This window comes from Rhinoderma darwinii, chromosome 2 (genome assembly GCF_050947455.1).
Source record: "Rhinoderma darwinii isolate aRhiDar2 chromosome 2, aRhiDar2.hap1, whole genome shotgun sequence".
NCBI classification, from domain to species: Eukaryota; Metazoa; Chordata; class Amphibia; order Anura; family Rhinodermatidae; genus Rhinoderma; species Rhinoderma darwinii.
Window position 1 is genome coordinate 56007213 of NC_134688.1, and position 25189 is coordinate 56032401.

General features: G+C 39.9%; 1 protein-coding gene across 2 annotated transcripts in view; it reads right to left on the reverse strand.

Moving 5' to 3' along the window:
• Window positions 1–25189, reverse strand: part of ATP8A2 (ATPase phospholipid transporting 8A2) — an 861270-nt gene that overhangs the window by 506202 nt on the left and 329879 nt on the right. For both annotated transcript variants that reach the window (XM_075851660.1, XM_075851661.1), the window contains one exon: window positions 10481–10653. In XM_075851660.1, coding sequence (XP_075707775.1) covers window positions 10481–10653 — 173 coding nt within the window. The remainder of the gene's footprint in view (window positions 1–10480; window positions 10654–25189) is intronic.

Genomic DNA, 25189 nt, shown 5'->3' on the forward strand with positions numbered 1-25189 from the left:
GTTTGCTATGGGGCCCAGTCTTTCCTAGTTACGCCCCTGACCTGACCAAAAAGTATGGGAACTTGAGTTAACCGTAGGATTTTTGGGAACTTCAAATGCGGTGGCTGTAGGGTTTGCTCGTTTATGCACACAAATACATTTGTGATGAGTTCCACTATGGGTAAACAATATTATCTGAGATATTTTTCCAACTGTCAAACAAAAGGCATTTATTTACTTCTGCCAATATAGCTGTTCCTGTGACTATATCGATAAAACCTTTAGAGCACATACAGTATGTGGTACTAAAATTAAGAGATATACTGTACCCTTGTGTCAAGAAACACACCCAAAATTCATGGGGGTGATACGCGTTTAGTATCTTTTCCTGTCATTAAATTTATTCAATCTAGTCCAAAAGGAGGTGAATGGAATATTAGGATTCTCCAAAAGGAGCTATAGATTTAGGTCCACTGGTCCTTCCAGATCTTTCGTATGCTAATACATTATAATTTTTAAATAAAAATGTAAAATAGTAATACCGTAATGGCATTAATATAAAATTCATAAAATATGTAATTTCAAAAAGTCAGATTTTGCATTAAAAAAGTTTGTTACGCATGCATTACATATAAACATAAAACATAGACATATTTGGTATCCCCACAACCGTAACCTAAAGAAATCAACAAGTTATTTAGAGGTAAACCTCATCTCTTGGCTGGACTGAAGAGTGGCTACAAAGCACTTTTCTCGCTCTGGAGGACATGTCCTGATGACAACCTCTGTCCATATGACTCGTTCCGGCGTATGGACATTATAGAGGGGAGTCCCTCTCTCAGCACCCCCTCTATATCCCAGAATACCTTTGTAGAGAGTGTCTCCCGCTCTGGTGGACCTTACGCGTTCATGCTTCACATGAACGGTTATTTGTTTGAAATGTATTCTTAGCTAAGTTTTCCCCTTGGCGATCATAGATAATGACCGGGGGTAAGAGGAGCTGGACACTGGCTTTGTTTTAAAAAGGAATTGTCTTTGTGGGCCTTACGGCCCTGTTCACAATGAGTTTTTTGCAAGAGGAAATTTTTGCCTCAAAATTCCGTTTTGGATTTTGAGTCAGATTTTGACCTGCCTGTACGCGGTTTGCCGCAATTTTCCACTCACGCCCATTGAGTGCTACGGGCAAAAAATGCAGTGAAACATGCTTTCTCTGCCTCCCATTGATGTCAATGGGAGGTCTGAGGCGTAAACGGCCGAACATAGGGCATGTCGCTTCTTTTTACCGTGAGACGGTTTTTCCGGTCGCAGTAAAAAAACGCCTCCGCCTCCCATTGAAATCAATGGGAGGCATTTTCGTCCATTTTTTGGCGCGGTTTCCGACACCGCCTCCGCGTCAAGAAAACGTGTCAAAAAACTGTGTGAACAGGGCCTAAGGGGTTAAGTTTGAGGTGGGGTTATCTTCTCAGATGCCTACTGGGAATGGTTTTTCAGTTTCATCTGACTAAGGGGGGATTCACACGAGCGTGTATGCGGTCCGTGCGGGCCGCGTGGTTTTCACGCGGCACGCATGGACCAGTACAAGTCTATGGGGCAGTACAGACAGTCCGTGCTTTTTGCGCAGCGTTTGTCTGCTGCGCAAAAAGCGCGACAGGTTCAATAACTCTGCGTATTTCGCGCATCACGCACCCATTGAAGTCAATGGGTGCGTGAAAACCATGCAGGTTGCACGGAAGCTCTTCCGTGCGAACTGACTGAAACAGCGCACCAGCTGTCAAAAGGATGAATGTAAACAGAAAAGCACCACGTGCTTTTCTGTTTCCGAACATCCAAACGGAGTGTCTTTGCGATGAGCGAAGCCGGACAAGCGAACCGAACTTCACCGGGTTCGGCCGAACTCGTTTTGGCCGAACCCGGCAAAAAAATTATCGGTACGCGACGTCAGGAGATAGTCACTGTCCATGGTGCTGAAAGAGTTAAACTGTTTCAGCACCATGGACAGTGACTTCCGATCCCAATATACATGAACCTGTAGAAAAAAAAACGAAGTTCTGACTTACCGATAACTCCCGGCGTCTTCCTCCAGTCTGACCTCCCGGGATGACAATTCAGTCCAAGTGACAGCTCCAGCCAATCACAGGCCAAGCACAGGCTGCAGCGGTCACATGGACTGGCGCGTCATCCAGGGAGGTGGGGCCCGATGTCGAGAGGCGCGTCACCAAGGACGCGTCACCAAGGACGCGTCACCAAGGCAACGGCCGGGAAGTTCTCGGTAAGTACGAACTTTTTCTTTTTTTTCAACAGGTTTTTCGATATTGTGTTCGGCATTCACTGTCGAGGGTGCTGAAAGAGTTAGCTCTTTCAGCACCTTGGACAGTGACGGGCGTCGACTAGCCTCATCTCTATGATGGCGGCTGCGCGAAAATCACGCAGCCGCGCATCAGACACGGATGACACACGCAGCTGTCAAATGGTTTTTGCGCGCGCAAAACGCAACATTCGTGTGTATCTGCCCTAACAATATGACTAATTAATGAAAACATTTATGTAGTTCAACAGGAGAAACATTTTCCTTTCCTCATATTTACAGTTTGCTGCTACTCCTTTTATCGCACCCTCCACAGACACGAGAATCCGTCACGGTTTAAGCTAAGCATGACTTATTAGGTCACCAGCTCTCATAAGTCTATTTCAACTAATCATATGGAAATTAGTAAGATATGATTTATGCAAATCCATAAATGCTCATAACTGTAGGCTATACAAGCAATTAACACGATGACCATTAGTGTAAGGCAAATCAAAATGATAATTAGATCTACAAAAGTAAGGACCATTTTCTGACGTTTTCCTTTTTACATTTCTGTTCAGCAAGTGTTTAGCTTGACTAAAATATGTTGCATACATCTTACAATATTGTGCACGTTTTAAGTAGATATGAGAACGGGTTTATGTTAAAATGTACCCATCCTGAGACATCACATTGTACCTTCACAATTGGCTGTCGACAAAAAAACATATGGCACATAGGCTTAAAGCCTAATTTTTCAGGGGACTTTTTAGAATAAGCTGTCATCTGCATTTTTTTAAGCAGTTTTCCCCTCTGCAGGTTCTGTCTCTAAGGCCGGGTTCTCACGTAGCGTAAACGCTGCGGAATTTCAGCAACGGAACTGTGTGCGGAAATTCCGCAGCATTTACAGTAGCAGCAAAGTGGATGAGATTTAGTAAATCTCATGTCCACGCTGCGGAAAAAAACGCAGCGTAAACGTTAATAAATTGACCAGCGCTGCAGAATTTAATTCAAAACCCACAAGAGAAAGTCAAGTGTTGCGAATAATCTGCAAAAATCGCAACTCCAGAAAAAAAAGAGAAATCATACTTACCCAGAAAGCCCTCCTTCTTCCTGCAGTCTGGCCTCCTGGGATGACGTTTCATCCCATGTATCCAGCATTATATGGCATGCAACGTCATCGTAGGAGACCAGAGCGGACGTCAAAGGAGGGAGGGGGCAAGTATGAGCGCTTTTTTACGCAGCGGAAATGTGGTGCGATTTTTCGGACAGAAAGTGCTGTGGGTTCCAAGTCGGATACGCTGCGTGACTTTTATGCACATAGAAGATGAGAATCCTGTTCTACTCTCTATCTATCACATACATATACTTGTTATGGTATCGTTCGCTTAGTACCTACTGTATGTCCACTTAACTTAATCCTGCCTGGTATCCATTTTCCACATCTGTGGTATTCATCTCTTGATTTTATATGTGTGTGTTTTTTATGTTTTGTACTCAATAACATGTATAAGTTTTAATTCTTATCGTTGACTTATAGACTCCTTTCTTTAGGTTATTATTTCAATATAATGAGTCTTCCACCTCTTATATCATGTGTAGATTGGGCTATTATGCCCCCCCCCCCCCATATATGATATATGTTACAATCATGAGATTTCCTCCATGATGTGGAGGGGGATTGTGGTTTTTCTCCGTATTGGTATAGCATAGTTACTGGTCTGGTCATACTGGACAAAAAAATGAGGACTATAAAGATCAGAATCTCTAGTATTCAGAAATCTACTGGGAAACCCATATTAGCCTATTAGACACTATTATTCTAGGACTTTTTGACTTTCCTGGAAAAAACAGGGAGGCAGTACTCTGTGTTTTCATTTCAATTATAGAGAGAGAATAGGAGGCACTGCTATCTGTGCATACATCAAATACAGAGAAAGACGGAGGCTGTATGATTTGTGTCTTCATCAATTATAGAAAGAAACAGGGAGGAACTACTATTTGTGCATACATCAAATATAGAGAAAGACGCATGTCTTCATTAATTATAGAGAGAAACACGGTGGCTGTATATCTGTCTTCATCAATTATAGTGCGAGACAGTGAGGCGCTACTATCTGTGCATAGATCAATTATAGAGAGAAACAGGACGGCAGTACTCTCTGTGTCTTCATCAATTATATAGAGAGACAGGTAGGCAGTACTATCTGAGCCTACATTACTTATAGAGGGAGACAGGAACGCAGTAGTATTGTTTTTTGGGGGCTGGTCTGGGGTCTGGGATCTAATTCATTTTGGGGTCTGAATTTATTTAGGGGTCTGATCTGGGGTCTGTTTTTATAATTAAAAGGATATTACCAACTCACACATTTATAGCATATCCACAGGATATGCCATAAATGTGTGATAGGTGTGCAGATCTTTTGGTCTGAATTTATTTAAGGGTCTGGAATGGGGCCTGAATTAATCTTGGGGTCTGGTCTAGGGTCTGAATTTATTCCGGCCTCTGGTCTATACAGTATATTGGGCACATATGCAACGTAGTATATCTCTGGGGGCACAGTCAGAGACTCAGTAGTCTGATGATAATCAATAGTTAGACCATGCTGGGAGTGCTTCTTTATCTTTGACTCAACAGGTGTGACCCTAACTTTCAAATGGAGCTGGTAAATGCTCAAGAGGGAAGGGAGGGGTATTTAACCCCTTAGTGACCAGCCCATTTTAGGCCCTAATGACCAAGCTATTTTATCCGTTTTCCTATAGTCGCATTCAAAGAGCTATAATGTTTTTATTTTTTCGTCCACATAGCTGTATGAGGACTTGTTTTTTGAGGGATTAGTTGTACTTTTTAATAGCACCATTTTAGGGTACATATAATTTTTTTATTAACTTTTATTAACTTTTTTGGGGGGGATTATCAAAAAAAAACTGATTGTTCTATGCGTTTTTAAACGGACACCGTTCACTGTGCGGCGTAAATAACATGTTACCTTTATTCTATGGGTCGGTACGATTACGGCGATACCACATATGTGGAGGTTTTTTATATTTTACGACTTTTGCACAATAAAAACACTTTTGAACTAAAATTATTTGTTTTTGCATCGTCGCTTTCCAAGAGACGTAACTTTTTTATTTTTCCATCAATGTAGTTATTTTTTTGGGCTTGTTTTCTGCGGTACGAGACGTAGTTTTGATTGGTACTGTTTTGGGGTGCATGGGACTTATTGATTCATTTTTATTACGACTTTTTTGGGGGGGCAATGGAAAAAAATTGCAATTTCGCATTTTGTTTTTTTGCGTTTTTTTTTACGGTGTTCACCTTGTGGTTTAAATTACATATTAACTTTATTAATGGAGTCATTACGGTCGCGGTGATACCACATATGTGTACTTTTATTTATTTTTTACACTTTTACTAAATAAAACCACTTTTTATGGAAAAAAATATTATATTTTTTTTTTTTACTGTACTTTTTATTAATAATTTTTATTTCACATTGATGACTTCTTTTATTAGTCCCACTAGGGGACTTTACTGTGCGATCTTCAGATCGCTGCTATAATGCTCTGGTGTACTTCGTATACCAGAGCATTTTTGCCTGTCAGTGTAAATCTGACAGGCAATCTGTTAGGACGTGCCTCTGGCTCGTCCTAACAGGCATATGTCCAGGGCAGACCTGAGGGCTTTTATCAAGCCCCCGGCTGCCATGACACCCCATCGGAGACCCGCGATTGCATTTGCGGGCCGCCGATGGGTTACAGAGGGAGCTCACTCCCTCTGTAAACAAAGTTAAATGCCGCGGTCGCTATTGACGGCGGCATTTAACGTGTTAAACGGCCGCGATCGAAGTAAACTTGGATCGCGGGCGTTGGAGCAGGAGCTCAGCTGTCATCAGACAGCTGAGCCCCGGCTCCAGCCTGCACGGGAGACCCGTGCAGGACTTAGACTAGGCGAACGTGAAAAGGCGTCAGCCTAGCCTAAGGCCCCTTAGTGACAAACGTTAAAAGGCGTATTGTTGGTCACTAAGGGGTTAAAAGTTTGCTATAAGGCTGAGAAATGTCTAGTTATGCCAAACATCACATGATTAATTCAATAAAATACCACCCCAAACCAAAACAAAAAAACAAATGTAGTGTATATCCAGTGGCGTAGCCATAGGGGTCATAGCAGTCGCAATTGCGACCAGGTCCCGAAGCCACGGGGCGGGCGGCTCCCAGCACCACGTCTATTAAACCTTACTATAGTAACTGGAGCCTATGTAATAAACTACACGGGCACCTGTTACTATAGTTACTGACAATATACTTACCCTCCTCGTTCCGGAGGGCAGACGTCATGTTGTCACGACGCTGTGTGCCGTACATGAGGTCACGGCGCTGTGCGCTGCGCACAACGTCGCGGCACTGGTTGGGTCAGGACCTTTGCTGCTGCCGGAACGGAAGAGGAGGATAAGTATAATATTACTGTCTGCTGGGGCCCTCTCTGCTGTAGGCTTAAATACAGTGCCCATCTGACAGGATCACGAATGGATCTAAGCCTACCACAAGTCAGGCTTAGATACAGGGCCCCAGCAGACAGTAACCTTATACTGTAAAAGATTACGGTCTGCTGGGACCCTGTATCTAAGCCTACCTTGTCGTAGGCTTAGATACAGGGCCTATCAGACAGTATCACACATGGGCCCTGTATCTGAGCCTACCACATGTTTTACTAACAGGGTTTTTTTTGTGTTTGTGCTGTTTTTACAGGTTCGGTTGTTGGGCTACGATGGATTCGAGGACTACTTCGATGGCGGCTTTCTTTATTCTCAATAAAATGTTTAATGTGTGTGTTTTTTTTTATTTCAGTAAAATATTTTTTCTATATCTTTGTCTTTTTTTAAACTTTATTACTACCACCTTAGTAATGGCCGCTGGCTGATTGACGGAGTTCATTACTAAGGCGGGGCTGAGTGTTAGCCGGCTAACACTAACACTAACCATCATTGTTACCCTGGTACCCACAGCCACCTGGGGTACCGGGAAGAGTCGGGTGCGATCCAGTACCCAACCATCTGTAGTGACGGTCGGTTACTGGGACAGCCGCATGCTGGTATTATTAGACTGGGAAAGGCCAGAAATCGTGGGGGTTATGAAAAAAGCAAAGCAATTATTATACTTGCCTCTCCTGCGTCCAGCGCTGGAGCCGCAATGTCAGCAAGCTGGGCCCTATATCTAATCCTATCATGTGTGATAAAGTCTGCTGAACAACTGTATCTAATCCTATCCATAGCTATGGGGTCATAGTGCTATAGATTTGCTGTCTCATATACGCACACACATTTTTTTGGGGGGGACATATGTATTGGGGCTATTACCCCTTACGTTTTAAGACGTAGTGTACATATATATATATATATATATATATATATATATATATATATATATATATATATGTACAATACATTTCCAAGGTGCGAAGTAATGCAGCCTATTTAGATTTGTCAAAAAAGTTATATTACTGAGAAAATTTAGTTATTCATCGATTGCATACATGGACACAGTTAAGGCTCATGGAAAGAGTAGGAGTAGGCCAAGTTTCTCTATGGGAAAGGCTGCAGATTGCTAAAATTCACTTAAAAATGTCTAACTTTAAACATAAGGAGAATAAAACGCCTGTTATTGGATTTACTAACAGTGCTTTTCTAGACACTAAATTAAACTCCTATGTGCTGGACTAAATTACTTAAAATTGCTGAGTAAACAAGAGCGCACCTTTCAGAAACGTATCTGGCACTTGTGATTATCGAAGTCTGGCAAAAGTTAATGGAACAAAAGCCAGACCGCAGCACAAGGGTTATTTTCTCAATTTCCTCTTGACAGATATGCATGAGACAGGTAGTAATAATAATAATTAAAGAAGAAAAAAAAACTTCAAGTGAATTTCAGCTGCAAATGTGTTGCGTATATTGGTACAAAGTGGCCCAAATAATAAAAATTTGATATTTTGCGAGGACACTTTGAGGTCTGGCTCTAACTACTACAGATCAGAATGTCTGCTTACTTAAAACTCTGCCATTCTCCCATTACATTTCTGTATTTTGGCTGCTGCAGGTGTATACTTCCTTCCTAACATGGTCACCCCTTCAAGTTGAAGTCATTTTGGACCTTGAAGACTTATTTTTTTATTTTTTCATCACTGCGTTCCAAGGGCAATTACTTTTACATTTTTCCATTGAGGTAGCCATATGATGGCTTGACTTTTGCAGTGGGAGTTGTATTTTTTAATGGCACCATTGTGGGGTACACATAATGTTTTCACAAACTTTTCAAATTTTTTTTGCGGGAGAATGGAAAAAAACAGCAATTCCGGGTTTTGTTTTTAAGGTGTAAAGTGTGGGGTAAAAATGACATGTTAACTTTATGCTGTGGTTCGTTACAATTATGGAGATACCACATTTATATATTTTTTTTATGTTTTACTCCTTTTGCACATAAAAACATTTTTTTTTAATCATTTTTTGTGTCACCATATCTTTTTTTTTTCTTTTTTAGCATTCACGGAGTTGTGTAAGGGCTTCTTTTTTGCAGGACGGGTTTTATTTTTCAATGCCACCATTTTGGGGTACATATAACAAAATAATGAACTTTTAGAATTGAAAAAAAAAAACAACGCCATTTTTTTTTGTATTTTAAATTTGCGTCGTTCACCGTGTTGAATAAATAATATGTTGCCTTTATAGGGTCGATCGGATTACATCAATATTAATTATTAAGCATTTTTTATGATTTACTACTTACACAATAATAGCACATTATTAGCTATATATGGGCTTGTTTTTTGTGGGACTTGTCATATTTTTTAACAGCACCATTTTGGAGCATATATAAATTATTGATAGACTTTTTTGCTGTTTGCTTATGCCATTTATTGTGTCGTTTAAATAATGTTTTAATTTTATTATACGGGTCATTACGATAACGGAAATACCATATATGTGTATTATTATTAATTTTTTTAGCACTTTTGCTTAATGAAACCACTTTTAATGGGAAAAAAATGGCTTAATTTTTTTTTTACTGTGAATACTTTTTTTCCTAAGAAATTTTTATTTTTTGGGGACATGATCGCTTCTATAATACTTTGGTATACTCAGTACACCAAAACATTATTGACTGTCAGTGTAAAACTGACAATCTATTACGCCATGCGATTGTGGGGCATGGATGGGGAGCCCCCTCTCTCTCTAGTCACTCAGATGACGCGGTCAATAAAATGGGATTGGAGTTAAATGACTGGAATCTCCAATATTTCCAGTCCCGGCCGTTGCAGCAGCATATCGGCTGTATATTGTAGCCGGCACCCGCTGTGGATGGCACGGGCACAACTTCTGTGCCTGTTCCATCCAATGGGCATACCATTATGTCCTATTATGGTCAAAAGACTCCAGTGGTGGGGCCTCCAGCTATCATACATTTATCACCTATCCTGATAATTGTGGGAAAACCCCCTTAAGTCTCTACAATTATTATTGACCTTATTAATTCTAAATTAAAAAAATATTTTTTTGAATAACTTTGCAGAATTAACTTTAATTGTTTAAAGGGGTTTCCAAAACAAAAGGTCTGTGTTTTTGGCTTTCTTTAGCCAGAAACATTGTCACCCCTGGAATTGCAGCTCATCTCTAGTCTCTTCAAAGGGAATGAGCTGCAATACCAGTCGGACAACAGTAGCGCTGTTTTTTTTTTGTTTTTTTGTTTTTAATATTTTTCTTCTAATCCAGGACAACCCCTTTAAGCGGCATTGACCTGTGTAGTAGGTTTCATAATCAATGATAACAATCAAACTTCAAATGTATTGGTTGACAAAAATAGTTAACAAAGAAAAATAGAGAAAAACTTTAGCGCCTTAGTCGTTGTTGTTGAGAAAAAGGAATATTCCCAAAGTATCTTAAATAAAATGCTAGGGGAAATATAAAACAAATCAACATCTGGTTACATTGTCGTTTTCCATCTGAGATTATCTAAAGTTTCATAATAAATGATGCAGTAAAACTTTTTTTCTCTGAATTGATTTGGTTATTAAGCCTTTGTGTGCTATACATTTCCCAAACAAACTATTTTACAAGATCCAGTATAGATTTTACAGCCCCGACTCCAGACATAACTACTTTAAGAATATGGTGGCTCTTATGAAAATTAAATACAGATATAATGGGATTTTCCAGGTACCTGCAGCAGATGACAGCCTTACAAGAAAGCGCCAAGTCTAAGAAGCACTGACGGACTTCAAATGAGAGCGCGTACTTCAGGGTCTGCCCATCGATGATTAAGGCAATGTCGTTCTCTTTCCCAAGTGACTCTCCCAGGTCATTGCAGTGATTCGTTAGAGTTTCTCTTGTTGCCTTTAAAAAAACAATACAGAGAATGAAATGTAATTATGTATATTGATTAACCACTTCTTGACGGAGGTATTTATGGTGGTAGTATGTACGGCACGTGATCGTTGCTGCCAGTGACTGGCCACAGCAGTCATGTGTTGTTACAGCTCGTCATTGCTGAAAATATATAACGAGAGACGGACGGGGACTATTGGAGCAGCAGCGCTGGATCGGCAGGGATTGCTTATTTGATATTTTATGATATAAGCAGCTGCTTAGAATTTAGATGTTTTTAAGCTCCTGGTGCATATGCCAAACGTATCCATACGGCCCCATTAGCCCGACAGAGGTCAAAAGAGTGTCATTTTGGCACCAGCCGGGACAGTATATGTTGGCATAACTCTTTTTTACTGTATAGGAAAGGGTAGTCTGCTGCACTTTCCTATACACAAGCGCATAGTTAAAAAAACATATATAATGTGCAATATAATTTTTTTTTACAATGGGACCCTATGCATCCTGTATACCACTATATGTACCTCAGACAGAAGGCAAAACACTATGTGAACAGAGCCTGAGGCCTTATGCACACATCCGTATTCTGGTCAGTATTTTGCTTCAGTATTTGGAAGCCAAAACCAGGAGTGGGTCCAAAACACGGAAGAGGTGCAAATCTTTCCATTATAGGTTTTCTCTGTTTATGTTCCACTAGTTTTGGCTTTCAAATACTGACCAAAATACTGACCAGAATACTGACGTATGCGTGAGGCCTTAGGGTATGTGCACACACACTAATTACGTCCGTAATTGACGGACGTATTTCGGCCGCAAGTAGTGGACCGAACTCAGTGCAGGGAGCCGGGCTCCTAGCATCATACTTATGTACGACGCTAGCAGTCCCTGCCTCTCCGTGGAACTACTGTCCCGTACTGAAAACATGATTACAGTACGGGACAGTTGTCCTGCAGAGAGGCAGGGACTCCTAGCATCGTACATAACTATGATGCTAGGAGCCCAGCTCCCTGCACTGAGTTCGGTCCGGGACTTCCGGCCGAAATACGTCCGTCAATTTAATGTGGTTCACATGTTCAAGCCTTGCATCTGAAAACCACACCGCAAAACCGCCGCAATTTGCGGTAGCGCCACATGCAATATTGCAGCAGTTTTGGATGCACTTATGACCTATCATGTGGACAGGTGATACATGTTTTTGGTGGGAGAACCCCCTGTGATGCTACAAGCATTATTGAAGATGTAAACATAGGACAGGGGAGTTACGCTGCTGTTTGAAATGTTTGACTTCAGCGATTTTCTGCTGTTTCCTGTTATAACAAGTCTAGACCATAATCATTCTTTCAACATTTCAGTCTTTAAAATCCACAGTTCCAGCGGATCATCCGATAAAGTTTCACATACACTCACATTCTTTTGATCATTTGAACTTGTTCAGTGCTAATTTTGTTCTCTGTGTTTTACTTGCATGGGGAAATCTTTTCGTTTCCATGCTCTATGTAAACAGTTGAATCTTGCTAGGCGGCTATGTTACGCCACTGTAGTGCGCTGTTGTAAATCCACCTAAAGAGTATAATTTGTTGACAGGCAAAGCACTGAAATATCCTGATGGAAAGATCATGTGTGGTCCCAGCTATGCAGTCAGTTTCAGAAATGTCTACATTTGTAGCTGTATCTACCAATCCAAAGTCCCTACAATGAAACACAGAACTTCTCACCCCAGACCTAGAAATTAAGGAATGGCATATTACTATAGAAAAAGATGCAATTAACCACTTATGGGTGGTGGGTTCCTTTTCTACAAATACATTTTTATTTTTTATAAGTATACTGTATGAAAAAAAAAAAGGGAAAATACAGTTTAGGCTTCGTTCACATCTGCATCAGGGCTCTATTCCGACGTTCTGTCTGAGCTTTCCGTCAGAATGGAGCCCTGACTGACACAAATGGAAACCATATGTTTCAGATTCCATCACTATTGATTTCAATGGTGACGGATCCGGTGCCAATGGTTTCCGTTTGTCTCCGTTGTGCAAGGGTTCCGTCGTTTTGACAGAATCAATAGCGTAGCCGACTGCGCTATGGTTTCCGTTTGTGTCAGTCAGAGCTCCATTTTGACGGAAAGCTCAGACGGAACATCGGAATAGAGCCCTGACGCAGATGTGAATGAAGCCTTATAGGTACACCATAAGTATATTCAAGTTTTGACAGCTATAGCTTGACCCATTAGATCATATCAGCCCCAGTTTATATTAATCTTATTTCATGTCTAACTGGCGTGTTCATTCCAGGAAACGCCTTTAACACCAAGCTTACATATTAGTACACTTGAACTTTCATGCAATTTTTACAATCCCTTTGTCACAAAGTTGCATTAAGTTGGACTTTTACATTCTTCTATGCTTTTTTGCTAGCCAGGGGCAATGGAAACCTGTCGGTACAGAACCATGACACCAATGTGAACTAAACTTAACCCAATCTTTCATGTATATATATTGATGTATAAAAAACATAATCTATACAGGAAATATTAACTCAAACAGATGCCAAAGTAATGTGCAAAGAGTCAGAATATGTCAACACAATGTAAAAAAAATATTAACAGAGAATAAAAGAATAATAGACTAAGGGAATGTTCACACAGCAGATTTATTGAAGAAATTTGTACGACTGTCCCAGTCTCCTGAATGGGGCTTGCAGGGATCCATGCACATTCTGCAGAAACAACCCCATTCAGACGTATAGAATAGAAATTTCTGCGATCAATCTGCATTATGTGAATCTACTGTAAAAATCACTGGTAACAAAAGATATATGTAGCAATTAATTCCATATTATGTGGCAAATTTGACAGGTGATAAGTCACCAGTAAGGAGAGGTTCACATGGTAATAATATGGTCACATTTTATTACGGACATATCATCTATATTATGGACGCAAGACCCGGACATCTCCCCCACTGTTATATGGTGATTTAAGATTGTTTGAGTAGAACCGCAAGTAACTGGGAATCCAAGGTGTTGGATGGCGGTATTATTTGGACACTGAATGAAAGTTTTATTTCCAATTAAATTAATTGTATGGGAAATATATGACAGAGTATTGTATGCCGGTATTATTTGGGCAGTGTTATGTTGCCATTGCTTGACCATGTTCAGATATAAACATTTGAGTAAGAAGTGTATTTATATCTGGGTTTTTTTTTATATATATTTTAGAATTATGAGTACAACTCTCTAAAAATGGCAAACAGGGAGCCCTAATCTGCTTTTTGCCCAGGGCCCTATTTTCCTTATAACCCTGAATGTGGCCATATTACAGCCATGTTAAACTGGACGTCGGGTAGAGGGCCTCCAAGAAGATTAAAATTCTAAAATCAAATAAAATGCTATAAATTCAGAAGAGTCTCATAATTGGTTACTTTTTATCTGTCGTAGATTCCGCCGATAATACTGTGTTTCGGGTAAATCCACGGACACCAAGACGGAAACTAGATGGAAACCATTAAAGTCAATGGGTTCTGTTGGGTACCGGTTGTCTCCGTTGTTTAACGAAGCCTGCACTTCCGGCATTTTCAATGTTCTGCTCCTCCGATGGAGCAGAACAACGGAATGCTGAATGCAGATGTGAGGGTTCTGCTCCTGGTCTTGAGAGAGTGCAAATTATTTTACAGTTACAGTTTACAGAATTGGAAACAATCACAAGGCTGTCAGAACTACTGGATGTCACATTAAAGTCATTTGACTGTATTATTTTTGAATATTCCCTTCCCGTCCTCATTCTTTCTGTTTGATATTTATCTAAAAGTCTAGAATGTCAGCAGAAGACAATAGTAAGCTAATTGCTAAGAAAAATAAATATTTCCTGAAACACAACCCAACAACCATATTCTTTTACTGGAACAGATCACAAGCCAATTAGGCAAAGCTGAATAATGCTACGTTTGATATTAGTCATCACGCAGAGAAAAACTTTAAAGACCCACAAATCAGACAATTACTTCAGAATTACCAGAGGTTTAACTTTAGTTGACCTGTAAACTGGGCTAGTAACTACAGTAACACAAGCCAGACAACATATTTAAAATACCGACAAAGCAGTGACTAAATACATGGTCACATTGAGGGCATAGGTGAAAAAGGGGGAACAATTCCAAATGTAAAATATTTGACAGTATGGGGCTACATTACATCACCCTGGCAAAACCAGCAGCTTGCTACAGAGCCCATTTTTAGACATTTCCTAACAGAATCTGCACACATTCCGATATGAGTTAATGTAAATTTCCTAAAAAAATTTTGGGACCTTCTTAGGTTGGTTATTGTAACGCAGAACTTTCCATCTATCTAGGGTCTTAAAGTGCGTGTTTACCTTTGAAAACAACTTTTTTTAACCACTTCAATACCACATATTTTCCCTCCAGACACTTTAGCAGTAAATGTACTTTCTCCATGTACAGTAGACTGACATTGCTATGAATAAGAACACTCCGTTCGAAACGCGTTAGCAGTAACACGTCTTACCTGTGTCCGATGGACTTTTATTCTATGCCGATATAAAGCTCTTTTTTATATTTCTCTAAATGTGGTTGTGCTGAGGATTTTCTTTAAAAAACTCTTCTATTTATTGGATCCTTGCCTGCCTGCAAGCCCGCTTCCTCCAACTGCACTCCAACTGAGGGACTACAGATCCCAGGACAACCTATTGGGTGAGCACACCTGCAGCTTCCATTGCTGCCATTTGTTTTTGTTCGGACTGACATTGCATTGTTCTCAGCAACAAACATCTCGCGTAACAAACTTTATGATCTGTTAGACTAGCAGTAAATAAAAAAGGGGTTGTAGTGGAACAATCCCTTTATGTTAATTTTTATGTATAACACATATGGTTTTGGTGGTCATGGGCTACCAGTTTGTGTTGGCAGTTTTTTACATATACTTTAATAATGGCAATAACTTTTTTGTTTGTTAGGCTATGCAAATAATTTTCGTATCTTCACTAGGGCAGTCAAGGGGAGCTTATTGCATATAGATTTACACAGTTCACAATGAATGGAATAATAAATCTGTATGCAGTAAGCTCCTAAGCTTCCCCTAGTTGTGGCCACAGGAGCCATAATTGAAACAGGGAATTTGGAGCTCTATATTAGAAAAACACAGAGCTCTGAGACCTATAATGATATGCAGTATAAGAAATAAATTATAACAGTATTTCCGATAGAAAAATGAAGTAATGTTACATAAAAGGTGGAAATTCACTTTATAGAAAAATTATTCTAATAATAAATAATGAGCTAATATGAAGAGTCAAAATAACATAGATAGACTGAATAGCTGAGAAAATTTTAAGGTTAGTGGTAACCAAAAGCTCATGTAAAAACACAATAACGAAGACAAAACACTGGTCAAAACTTCGCTCAACTCTCTGTTCTTAAAACCACTTTTGTGGACCATGTGCACCCGAGGGTTGTTCAAATTCCAGGAGAAGTAAATACATAAAACCGCACTGTGTATGTAACATCAGGCTCATTCCATCAGCAGACTAGTCAGAGAACTGGCAACAGTCCACAACTAAGATCCTTCTATAAAAAAATATGAAACATGGATTTACTAATGAAGACATAATTGGTGCCCGGTGACATGGTAAATAAACACTATCAGTAATATGTGACAGAAGGCAGCATGGAGATTTATGATATGTGGGTACAGATGTAGCCATCTTTAACTTGATTCTGATAACTTGCTGCAGCGTGATATCACACAACTAAATCCATTGAAAAGTCATTGAAAAAGTAAAGATAAGAGAGCTAGCCATTGTTTATGTAATGGGTTAAAAGTCAAGGTAAAGATGGCTACATTTGTACTTTAACGGGAACGTGTCACTATGTTTTTGGCCACTAAACCCCCACCATGTCGTTAAATCTAGACACAGGTTTCCTTTAAATGTTGGCTGTATGTAGGTTATTGGCTGTATGTAGGTTATTTCAATGTTATATTTATGACAATTGATTTTACTACTAGGAAATTCCTATCTCGGCTATCAGTTGGCTTAAAATGGTTCCCCAGGCATTTTCTATTGATAGGTTTCTGCGACGGAGAAGTCCAATTCAAATGTTAACACAGCCTTAACCCGTTAGTGACCGCCCCATAGTGTTTCTACGTCGGTCACTAACGGGCCTTATTCCGATGCAATAGACTTTTTACTTCACTGCATAAGTAAATAGAGCAGGGAGCTGTCAAATCTCCCTGCTCTCAGCTGCCAGAGGTAGCGTCCCTGCTCGAACGTGTGAGATGTCACCCGTTTAACCCTTCAGATGCGGTGCTCAATAGTGTGCACCGCATCTCAGTGGTTTTGGAGAGAGGGAGGGAGCTCCCTCTCATCCCACTGGCACTCGGTGATAAGATCACCGAGTGTCTGTGTCTCCAATGGCAGCCGGGGGCCTAATAAAGGCCTCCAGGTCTGCCTGCAGCGAATGGCTGCTAGATCATGCCTCTGGCATGACCTAGCAGATGCCTGTCCGTTTTACACGGACATGCATAATACACTGCAATACAGAAGTATTGCAGTGTATTATAAATGCGATCGGATTATCGCATAGTGAAGTCCCCTAGTGGGACTAGTAAAAAAGTGAAAAAAAAGTTTAATAAAAAGTGAAAAAAAAAAAGTGAAACAAAAATGAAAAACCCACTTTTCCCCCTTACAAACTGCATTATTATTAACAAACAAAATAAAGTAAAAAAGTTATACATATTTGGTATCGCTGCGTCCGTAACGACCCCGACTATAAACTTATTACATCATTTAACCCGCACGGTGAACGTCGTAAAAAATTAAATAAAAAACTATGGAAAAATTGCTGTTTTCTTTGAATCCAGCCTTAAAAAAAATTTGATAAAAAGTGATCAAAAAGTCGCATCTACTCCAAAATGGTACCGATAAAAACTACAAGTCGTTCCGCAAAAACAAAAAGCCCTCCCACAATGGCATCGGCGAATAAATAAAAACTTTACGGCTCTTCAAATACGGAGATACAAAAACAAATAATTTTGAAAAAAAAGTGTTTTCACTGTGTAAAAGTAGTAAAACATACAAAACGATACAAATTTGGTATCGTTGCAATCGCAACAACCCACTGAATAAAGTTATTTTGTTATTTATACCACACGATAAACGGCGTAAATTTAGGACTCAAAAAAGTGTGGCAAAATTTCTGTTTTTTTTTCTATTCCCCCAGAAAAAAGTTAATAAAAGTTAATCAATAAATTCTATGTACCCCAAAATGGTGCTATTAAAAATTACAACTTGTCCCGCAAAAAACAAGACCTTATACAGCTATGTCGACGCAAAAATAAAAAAATGTATAGCTATTTGAATGAGACGATGGAAAAACGTAAAAAATGGCTTGGTCATTAAGGTCTAAAATAGGCTGGTCATTAAGGGGTTAAAGGTAGAATTATGCAATCCATTATCTTAACTATTTTATGGTTTTATTAGCTTCAGTGCATTTCCTTGGGATAGGTCATCAATATAAAATCAGTGGGGGTCTGACTCCCAGCACCCCCGCTGATCAGCTCACTGAAGAGGGCGCTGCCTTTTCAATGTTTACCAGGCACAGCACTGTACACATCTGTAGCGGCTGGGTCAGGGATTGCAGCTCAGTCTCATTCACACGGCTGCTTTAGTAAGCTGATCAGCGGGGTCTGCCGGGAGTCGGACCCCCACCGATCTGATATCGACGACTTTTCCTAAGAATAGGCCATTAATATAAAATGCCCGCAGAAACCCTTTAAAGGGGTTTTCCCAAAATCATAAATGATCACCCATCCATAGGATAGGTGATAATTTTCTGATCGCTGGCAGTCGCACCGCTGGGACCCCCACTGATTGTGAAAGCTACCTAGGATACCTGCCTAGGACACTTTTCATGACCCTTGGGCCAATCCCCAACAACTTTGGTTGCTAACAATATATCCTCTATAGAACGATGTCTTGGGCAGTTTTTTACACTTTATAGGGGATGGGACCGACCAAGACTGAGTACCCGCTCCGCGAGAGCCCAATAGGAGCCATGTAAGCTGCCTCTATAGAGCGTATTTCCTCCAGTTGGTGGTCATGGGGTTTGGTTATGGGGTCACCTAGTTAGTTGCTACACCCCTGCTGTCATACTATAGTTCTCTAACTTGTTGTCATTTCATTCTTTTGTTGCTTCTGCTCCCATTATCAGATACATGGTAGCCAAAAAGATCCCTGAAGGGGGCAAATAGTAAGTGGGTTTCTATCTGTTAAAAAAAGATTTCATGGGATTTTAAAAACATCAAAGAAATGAAAAAGTGTGAAGCGGACCCTACTAGTAGAACACATAACACATTAGAAACCATGACCATCCACATCTCAGCATTTACATAAGGTCAATCTTAGAAGCCTTAAAATAAAAACAAAGGATCATGCCTTATACTAACACCATCCATCATTACGCTATAAAACCTACATAGACATTTACTGCTCAATTGACAACATTTACTACTGAGATTTATCCAAACGAGTGGCAAAACCTCACAGCTGAGTGTCCAGCCAAGCCGTGACTCAATCTCCACTAGTTTACAGTAACGTGCACTAAGCCGTTTCCTTATGTTTGTTTTTCGGCCTTATCTCACACACATCAAAAGCTACTAATGGAAACACTAACATAAACCTTTCAACATTACATTAGCCATACCTAAACACAGAGGATTCAAATGTGTCGTAATTGATGCTGAACTGCTCTGCCTTTAAACAACTGCTTGTCGACAATGTCACCATATCAAAGATTTGCTGGAACTACCACTTTGTAAATCCATGAAAATCCGCCTTTTACTACATGTTGTATTTATTATTATAGCCATACTCTTATTGATTTCAAATGCTATGTCTGTTGGTTTGTATACCGACTTATTGTAAATATCCTAGACGCTCTAATAGCATTAAACTAGAGGATGTCCTTTTCAATAAAAGTACCGTAGAGTTGTTGAATGGCCAATCCATGAGACTAGGTTTATAAGGGAATTTAACAGATATACGGTGGCTTCACACGCAGCGTTTTTAGGAAAAACACTACATTTTATGTGGCATTTTCCTGGCGTTGTTTGTTGCAAAAAACGCTGCGACCAGATGTTAGGTAAAAGTTACTGCTGACTTATTAAATGCAATACAAACATTGCATTTTTTTTCTTTTGTCTAGCATTTTTTAGCTCAGTGGCGTTTTTTCAAAATCATGGCCCTTTTGGCATTTTTTTTCATCAGGTAGCAGCGTTTTTCTCCCATATATCTCAATCGGTTTGTTTTTTTACTGTCAATGCATGTTCCATTTTTTTTATGTTTTGAAAAGCGGACTCTTTGAATCCCATGATTTGCAATGTAAAAAAGCTACGTAAAAAAGTAGTAAAACACACTATTTGGGGGAAAAAAATGCCACTAAAAAAACGAAGAAAGAAATAAAAGTATCGGATATGTCCTAAGTATGGAACTCCAATGATATGTAATTTTATGTTTTAAATTGAGGAAATAATTAAAAAGAACATTTCCTTTCTTCTACCTGCTCTGGAAAATGTGGGAGAAAGGGGTAGGGGGTTAAATGTTTTTTGTTATATATTTAGGATTTACAATGGTTGTTTCTATTTTTATTATTATTCATAGATTTATTTGCAGAAATTCCTATTGGTATTTACATATGCAAATTATTATTTTTTGTTTCTGTAATATTAATAAAACAAACAAACAAACAAACAAACAAACAAACAAACAAACCAACCAACCAACAGATGCCTTATATTAAGGAGATCTCTGGCACTGGTTGAGTCTAGGGAGATGCGTCTGTGAAGTGGGGAACTATGGCTGGTCAGACCTCACTACTGTAGGTGATGTGGTGGCCAAGGTTAGTTTGAAAGTGTCCTAAATAAACGAAAAATACTGGTGGATCTTGAAGGTTTTGCCCTTTGTCCAACAGCTTTACCATGTTTGCCAATGTTGAAGTTTATGTTAAGTTTGTGTTTAGTAGGAGCAGAGTTATGTGTGAACAGAGCTTTAATTGTATTGTGTGGCATCCTCTGCATGTGATGTACATAAACATAAAGAGATGAGGTGTGCACACTGGTGTATTTTCTTCCGTTTTAACATAATCCGTTGTGTTTGGTCATGATCCGTTAGGATCAGTTTTTTTTAGGCACTGTTCACACTAGTCTGATGGCTTCCCTTTACTATGCTGGATTAATTTTCAAATGGATACCTGCAAATCCTATCGGACCTTATTGACTTTAATGCAGTCTATCAGTTTTCAGTCAGGGTTCTGGTATTTTTGATGGCAAGAATAGCGCTAAAGACTGTACTACTCTTGTCATCCAAAATACACACTAGGGGAGAACAGAACCTTAGAAATATTCAAAACTGGAACAAAAAATAATGTTTGCCCAGATACAATCCAGTATGGATGTATGAGGCACCTATAACCCAGATCCTCTGATCTATGCATAGACCCCATTTTAAAACATCTGTACAAACTTTTCTGTGTCCTTTCCCATGGGCAGTTGTGAGTTAACTAAAAAACAAAGCCCAAACATGGTTAAATACCCCTCACAATTCTGTCCTACACTAACATGATTTCCCAAATGGAAGGTAATTTAATAACACTTGAATTGCTCAAGCTTGATTCTCAAGAAGCCAATTAGTATCAGGAATTCTGTAATTATTCCTGTGCCTGTAATTTTAGACAATAGCGGCAGACTGAGGAGAATTGCACAGTTAATTGCAGATTTGTATTACTCTCTTTAACTATACTTCTAATCAGCACTACAAAAGGGCGATACTTGTCTCTGAACCCTTCCAAAAGATGAGGACAGAGAATAGAAAGGCCTTCCCGTTCATTCATCTCTGGTGCTCATGTTTCTTCAGATTACTAGAGACAGGTCCTGCAACTTTTTATAAATCGGCACTCTTTGATTTCCCAAAAAAATAAAAAAGATTAAGGAACGCTAAAAGCTCAAAGCAAATTACACTCAACTGAATTCCCACTTGCCGCTAGTGATTTTTTTTTTGGGGGGGGGGGGGGCGGAGGTCATTATAAAGTGATTATTCATTTACACTCTCAAGTCCTTTCTGTCTTTTATCACTCTGTCAGGTACCCTCTAGTCAGGCAAGAAATTAATTTATGTGCCACTCCAGGTAATCTGGCACTCAGGCTTTATGGACTATAAATAATTAGCTACACCAATGAATATAAATTGATGACAAACCAAATGCAACTCATTTGGTACTGCTCCTTTATTAAGGCTTAAAAGCGTTTAGAAAATCATTGTCATATACTATATTAGGTAATTCTTCTGAGGTAATAGAGGGTAGTCCTGTGTCCAAGATCCTCATCTCTTGACCATAGTGGAGAGCTGCTCCAAAGTGTTTCTCGCTCTGGAGGACCTGTCCTATCCTGTATTACACTGGCAATCCAATGATTTTAATGAATGTTGTGTAATGCTTAAATTCCCCTGTGGTGGTGCTGCAGGGAAATTGAACACTTACTGCCAGCATTCTCCACAAATTATGGCTTAATGCTGGTGGTCCCAGCAGAAGGACACTTTGTGATCAGTTTATTGTTGGGGGACACTTCTAACAAGTAGGGATTATTCTTTAACCCCTTCCAGTCATTTGATGTACATGTACAACATAGTTATGAGGGGGGGGTATGGAGCAGGCTCACAAGTTGAGGCTACTCCACACATCGGGGGTGTCAGCTGTATATTACAACTCCATTAGACAGAATGTGGGCCCTCTTTGTCACTCTATCGGCCCACCTGTGGCGCAATCGCAGAGTGCTGATGGGTTGTCATGGCAGTCCGGTGAATAATTAAGGATAGTCCTCCTATTAAGAAGCCTACAGTGTATTGTGCTAGTGATCTAACGATCTCTTGGTTACGTCCAATAGTGGGTCTAAAAAAATCAGTAAAATAAGGAAAATGTTTTCAACAGTATTGTCACAGTACCGTTAAACTCAAAAAGGTATTGAAGTAAGACTTGGTGCAAGCTTCCTAGTAAGCAACTTCTGAGGTCCGCAGGACAAACCCTAAAATGACCCTAATTGTAAAGGAGCCCTACTTACAGTGAGACTAGCACCCTGATAAGAGCGCTCTCACTATCAGGAACCTCCTAGTAACCCTCAGGATGACCACTGGGCAGCCGCTGACTGGCAGTACGAGTAGAACGATACCTGAAAAGTAAAAGGTAAACCAAAAAGCAATAAATTCAGCAGGGCGATAACAGTATGTGATAAATCCTGCAGGATAATATCCACTCCACACTAAACTAAGAAGAACCCGGGTTCAATCAAAGAAACAAAACTGACAGCAGAGATAATTCCATTATTGAACTGCACAGATAAACGTGGTGAAACGTAAGTGATGGGTCTGAAAGCACAGAGAAATCCAGACCATGCCCATTTCTACACACGGGAAAAAGACAAGGATAATCAAATTGAAATCCAACACTGATATACTGTAGATACAGCAGTAGTGAACCCGGTAGAAAAAACAATTACTGGCACATGAGTCCAGGAGGAGGAACTTTAAATAGGGCGCTGCCTAATATGAGTGGATGCCGGACCTGACAGCGGATTAATCCGGCGTTTCATACTCTAGCAGGCTGGTCAGATCAATCAGCTGATCGACTGCCGAGCCTGGAAGCAGGTGAGACTGTGACAAGTATAAAAAAAAAAAAAAAGTAAAAAAAAAACAAACCTTTTTTCCCTAAAAATTGTACATAATAAAAAAATAACTAATTTGGTATCGCTGCATCCATAACAAACCAAGCTATTACAATATAACATTTATCATACATGATGAACGCCGTAAAAACAAATGCCAGAATTGCAGATTTGCCACCTTGTCTCCCAAAAATAAAAGGCTAAAAAAGGATCAAAAAGTTGTATGTACACCAAAATGGTACCAATGAAAACGATGTCTCACCCCGCAGAAATCAAGCCACACAGCTCCATCAAAGGAAAAATAAAAATGTTATCGGTTTAGAATATAACGACACATAACAATTTTTTTAATTTCATTTTTATATTATAAAACAGAAAAAAAAAAAACAATATAAATCTGATATCGCTGTATTCATATTGACTCGCAGAACAAGGTTAACATGTCTTTTTTTTTTTAGCATGGTAAACCCCGTAAAAATTAAACCCAAAAAATAATGGAGGAATTGCTGTTTTTTTTCCATTCCACCCCACAAAATGTATTTTAAAAATTTCTCAGTACATTATATAGGCACATTAAATGGTGCCATTAAAAATGACAACTTGTCACATAAAAGCTGACATAAGGCTAAGTCAACAGAAAAATAAAAACAAAAACTGGCTGTGGCGGAATTTGGTTAAAAAAGTTGTTTGGTTTTGGAATCCCCTTTACATTGCAGATCCCCTGAGATTAAATGATTGCGGGTTGTGAAAGTGTGATCAGCTGACAAAAAAAACTGAACAAAATTTGTAAAAATTGGTGACAACTGGTGGCAACTGACGGTTTTCTAAAAAAAAAATATTATATATATATATAGCTAGATGACAACTCCTGTACTTTTACATCAGTTTGTTCATCAGTCGTGATCAATGCAACTATGTTCACATCAGCATTAAAGGCTTCGTTAGACTTCGTAAGGGCGGGTTCACACATGGCGGAATTGCACTTAAATTCCGCTGCGGACACTCCGCAGCGTTAATCCGCAGCGGTGCCGTTTCTACATTGACTTTCACTTTAATTTAGCAGTGTTCGTTTACACGATGCGTACAATTCCGCTGCGGAGCATAGGCTGCGGAGCGGAATTTGGTGTCCGCAGCATGCTCTGTCTGTTGCGGAGCAGTGGCGGACTCATGGCGGAATTTCTCCATTGACTTCAATGGAGATTCAAAGTTCCGCAATGAAGTCCGCAGCTGTCATGCACATGTCATGTGTGCTGCGGATGCGTCTTGCTTTTTTTACTTGACATTTCTTCATTCTGGCTGGACCTATGTATTTCTAGGTCTACAGCCAGACTGAGGAAGTCAATGGGGCTCCCGTAATGACGGGAGCGTTGCTAGGAGACGTCAGTAAATAGTCACTGTCCAGGGTGCTGAAAGAGTTAAGCGATCGGCAGTAACTGTTTCTGCACCCGGGACAGTGACTACCGATCCCAATATACATGTATCTGTAAAAAAAAATGAAGTTCGTACTTACCGAGAACTCCCTGTTTCTGTCTCCAGTCCGGCCTCCCAGGATGACGTTTCAGTGTAAGTGACGGCTGCAGCCAATCACAGGCCAAGCACAGGCTGCAGCGGTCACATGGACTGGCGCGTCATCCAGGGAGGTCGGGCTGGATGCCGAAGGAGGGACGCGTCATAAAGACAACGGGCGGTAAGTATGAATTTCTTTTACTTTCACTAGGGAAAGTGCTGTCCCTTCTCTCTATCCTGCACTGATAGGGAGAAGGGAAGCACTTTTCCCGCAGTCCGCAGCAGCTAGTCCGCATCAATTTTCTGCACATTTTGTGCAG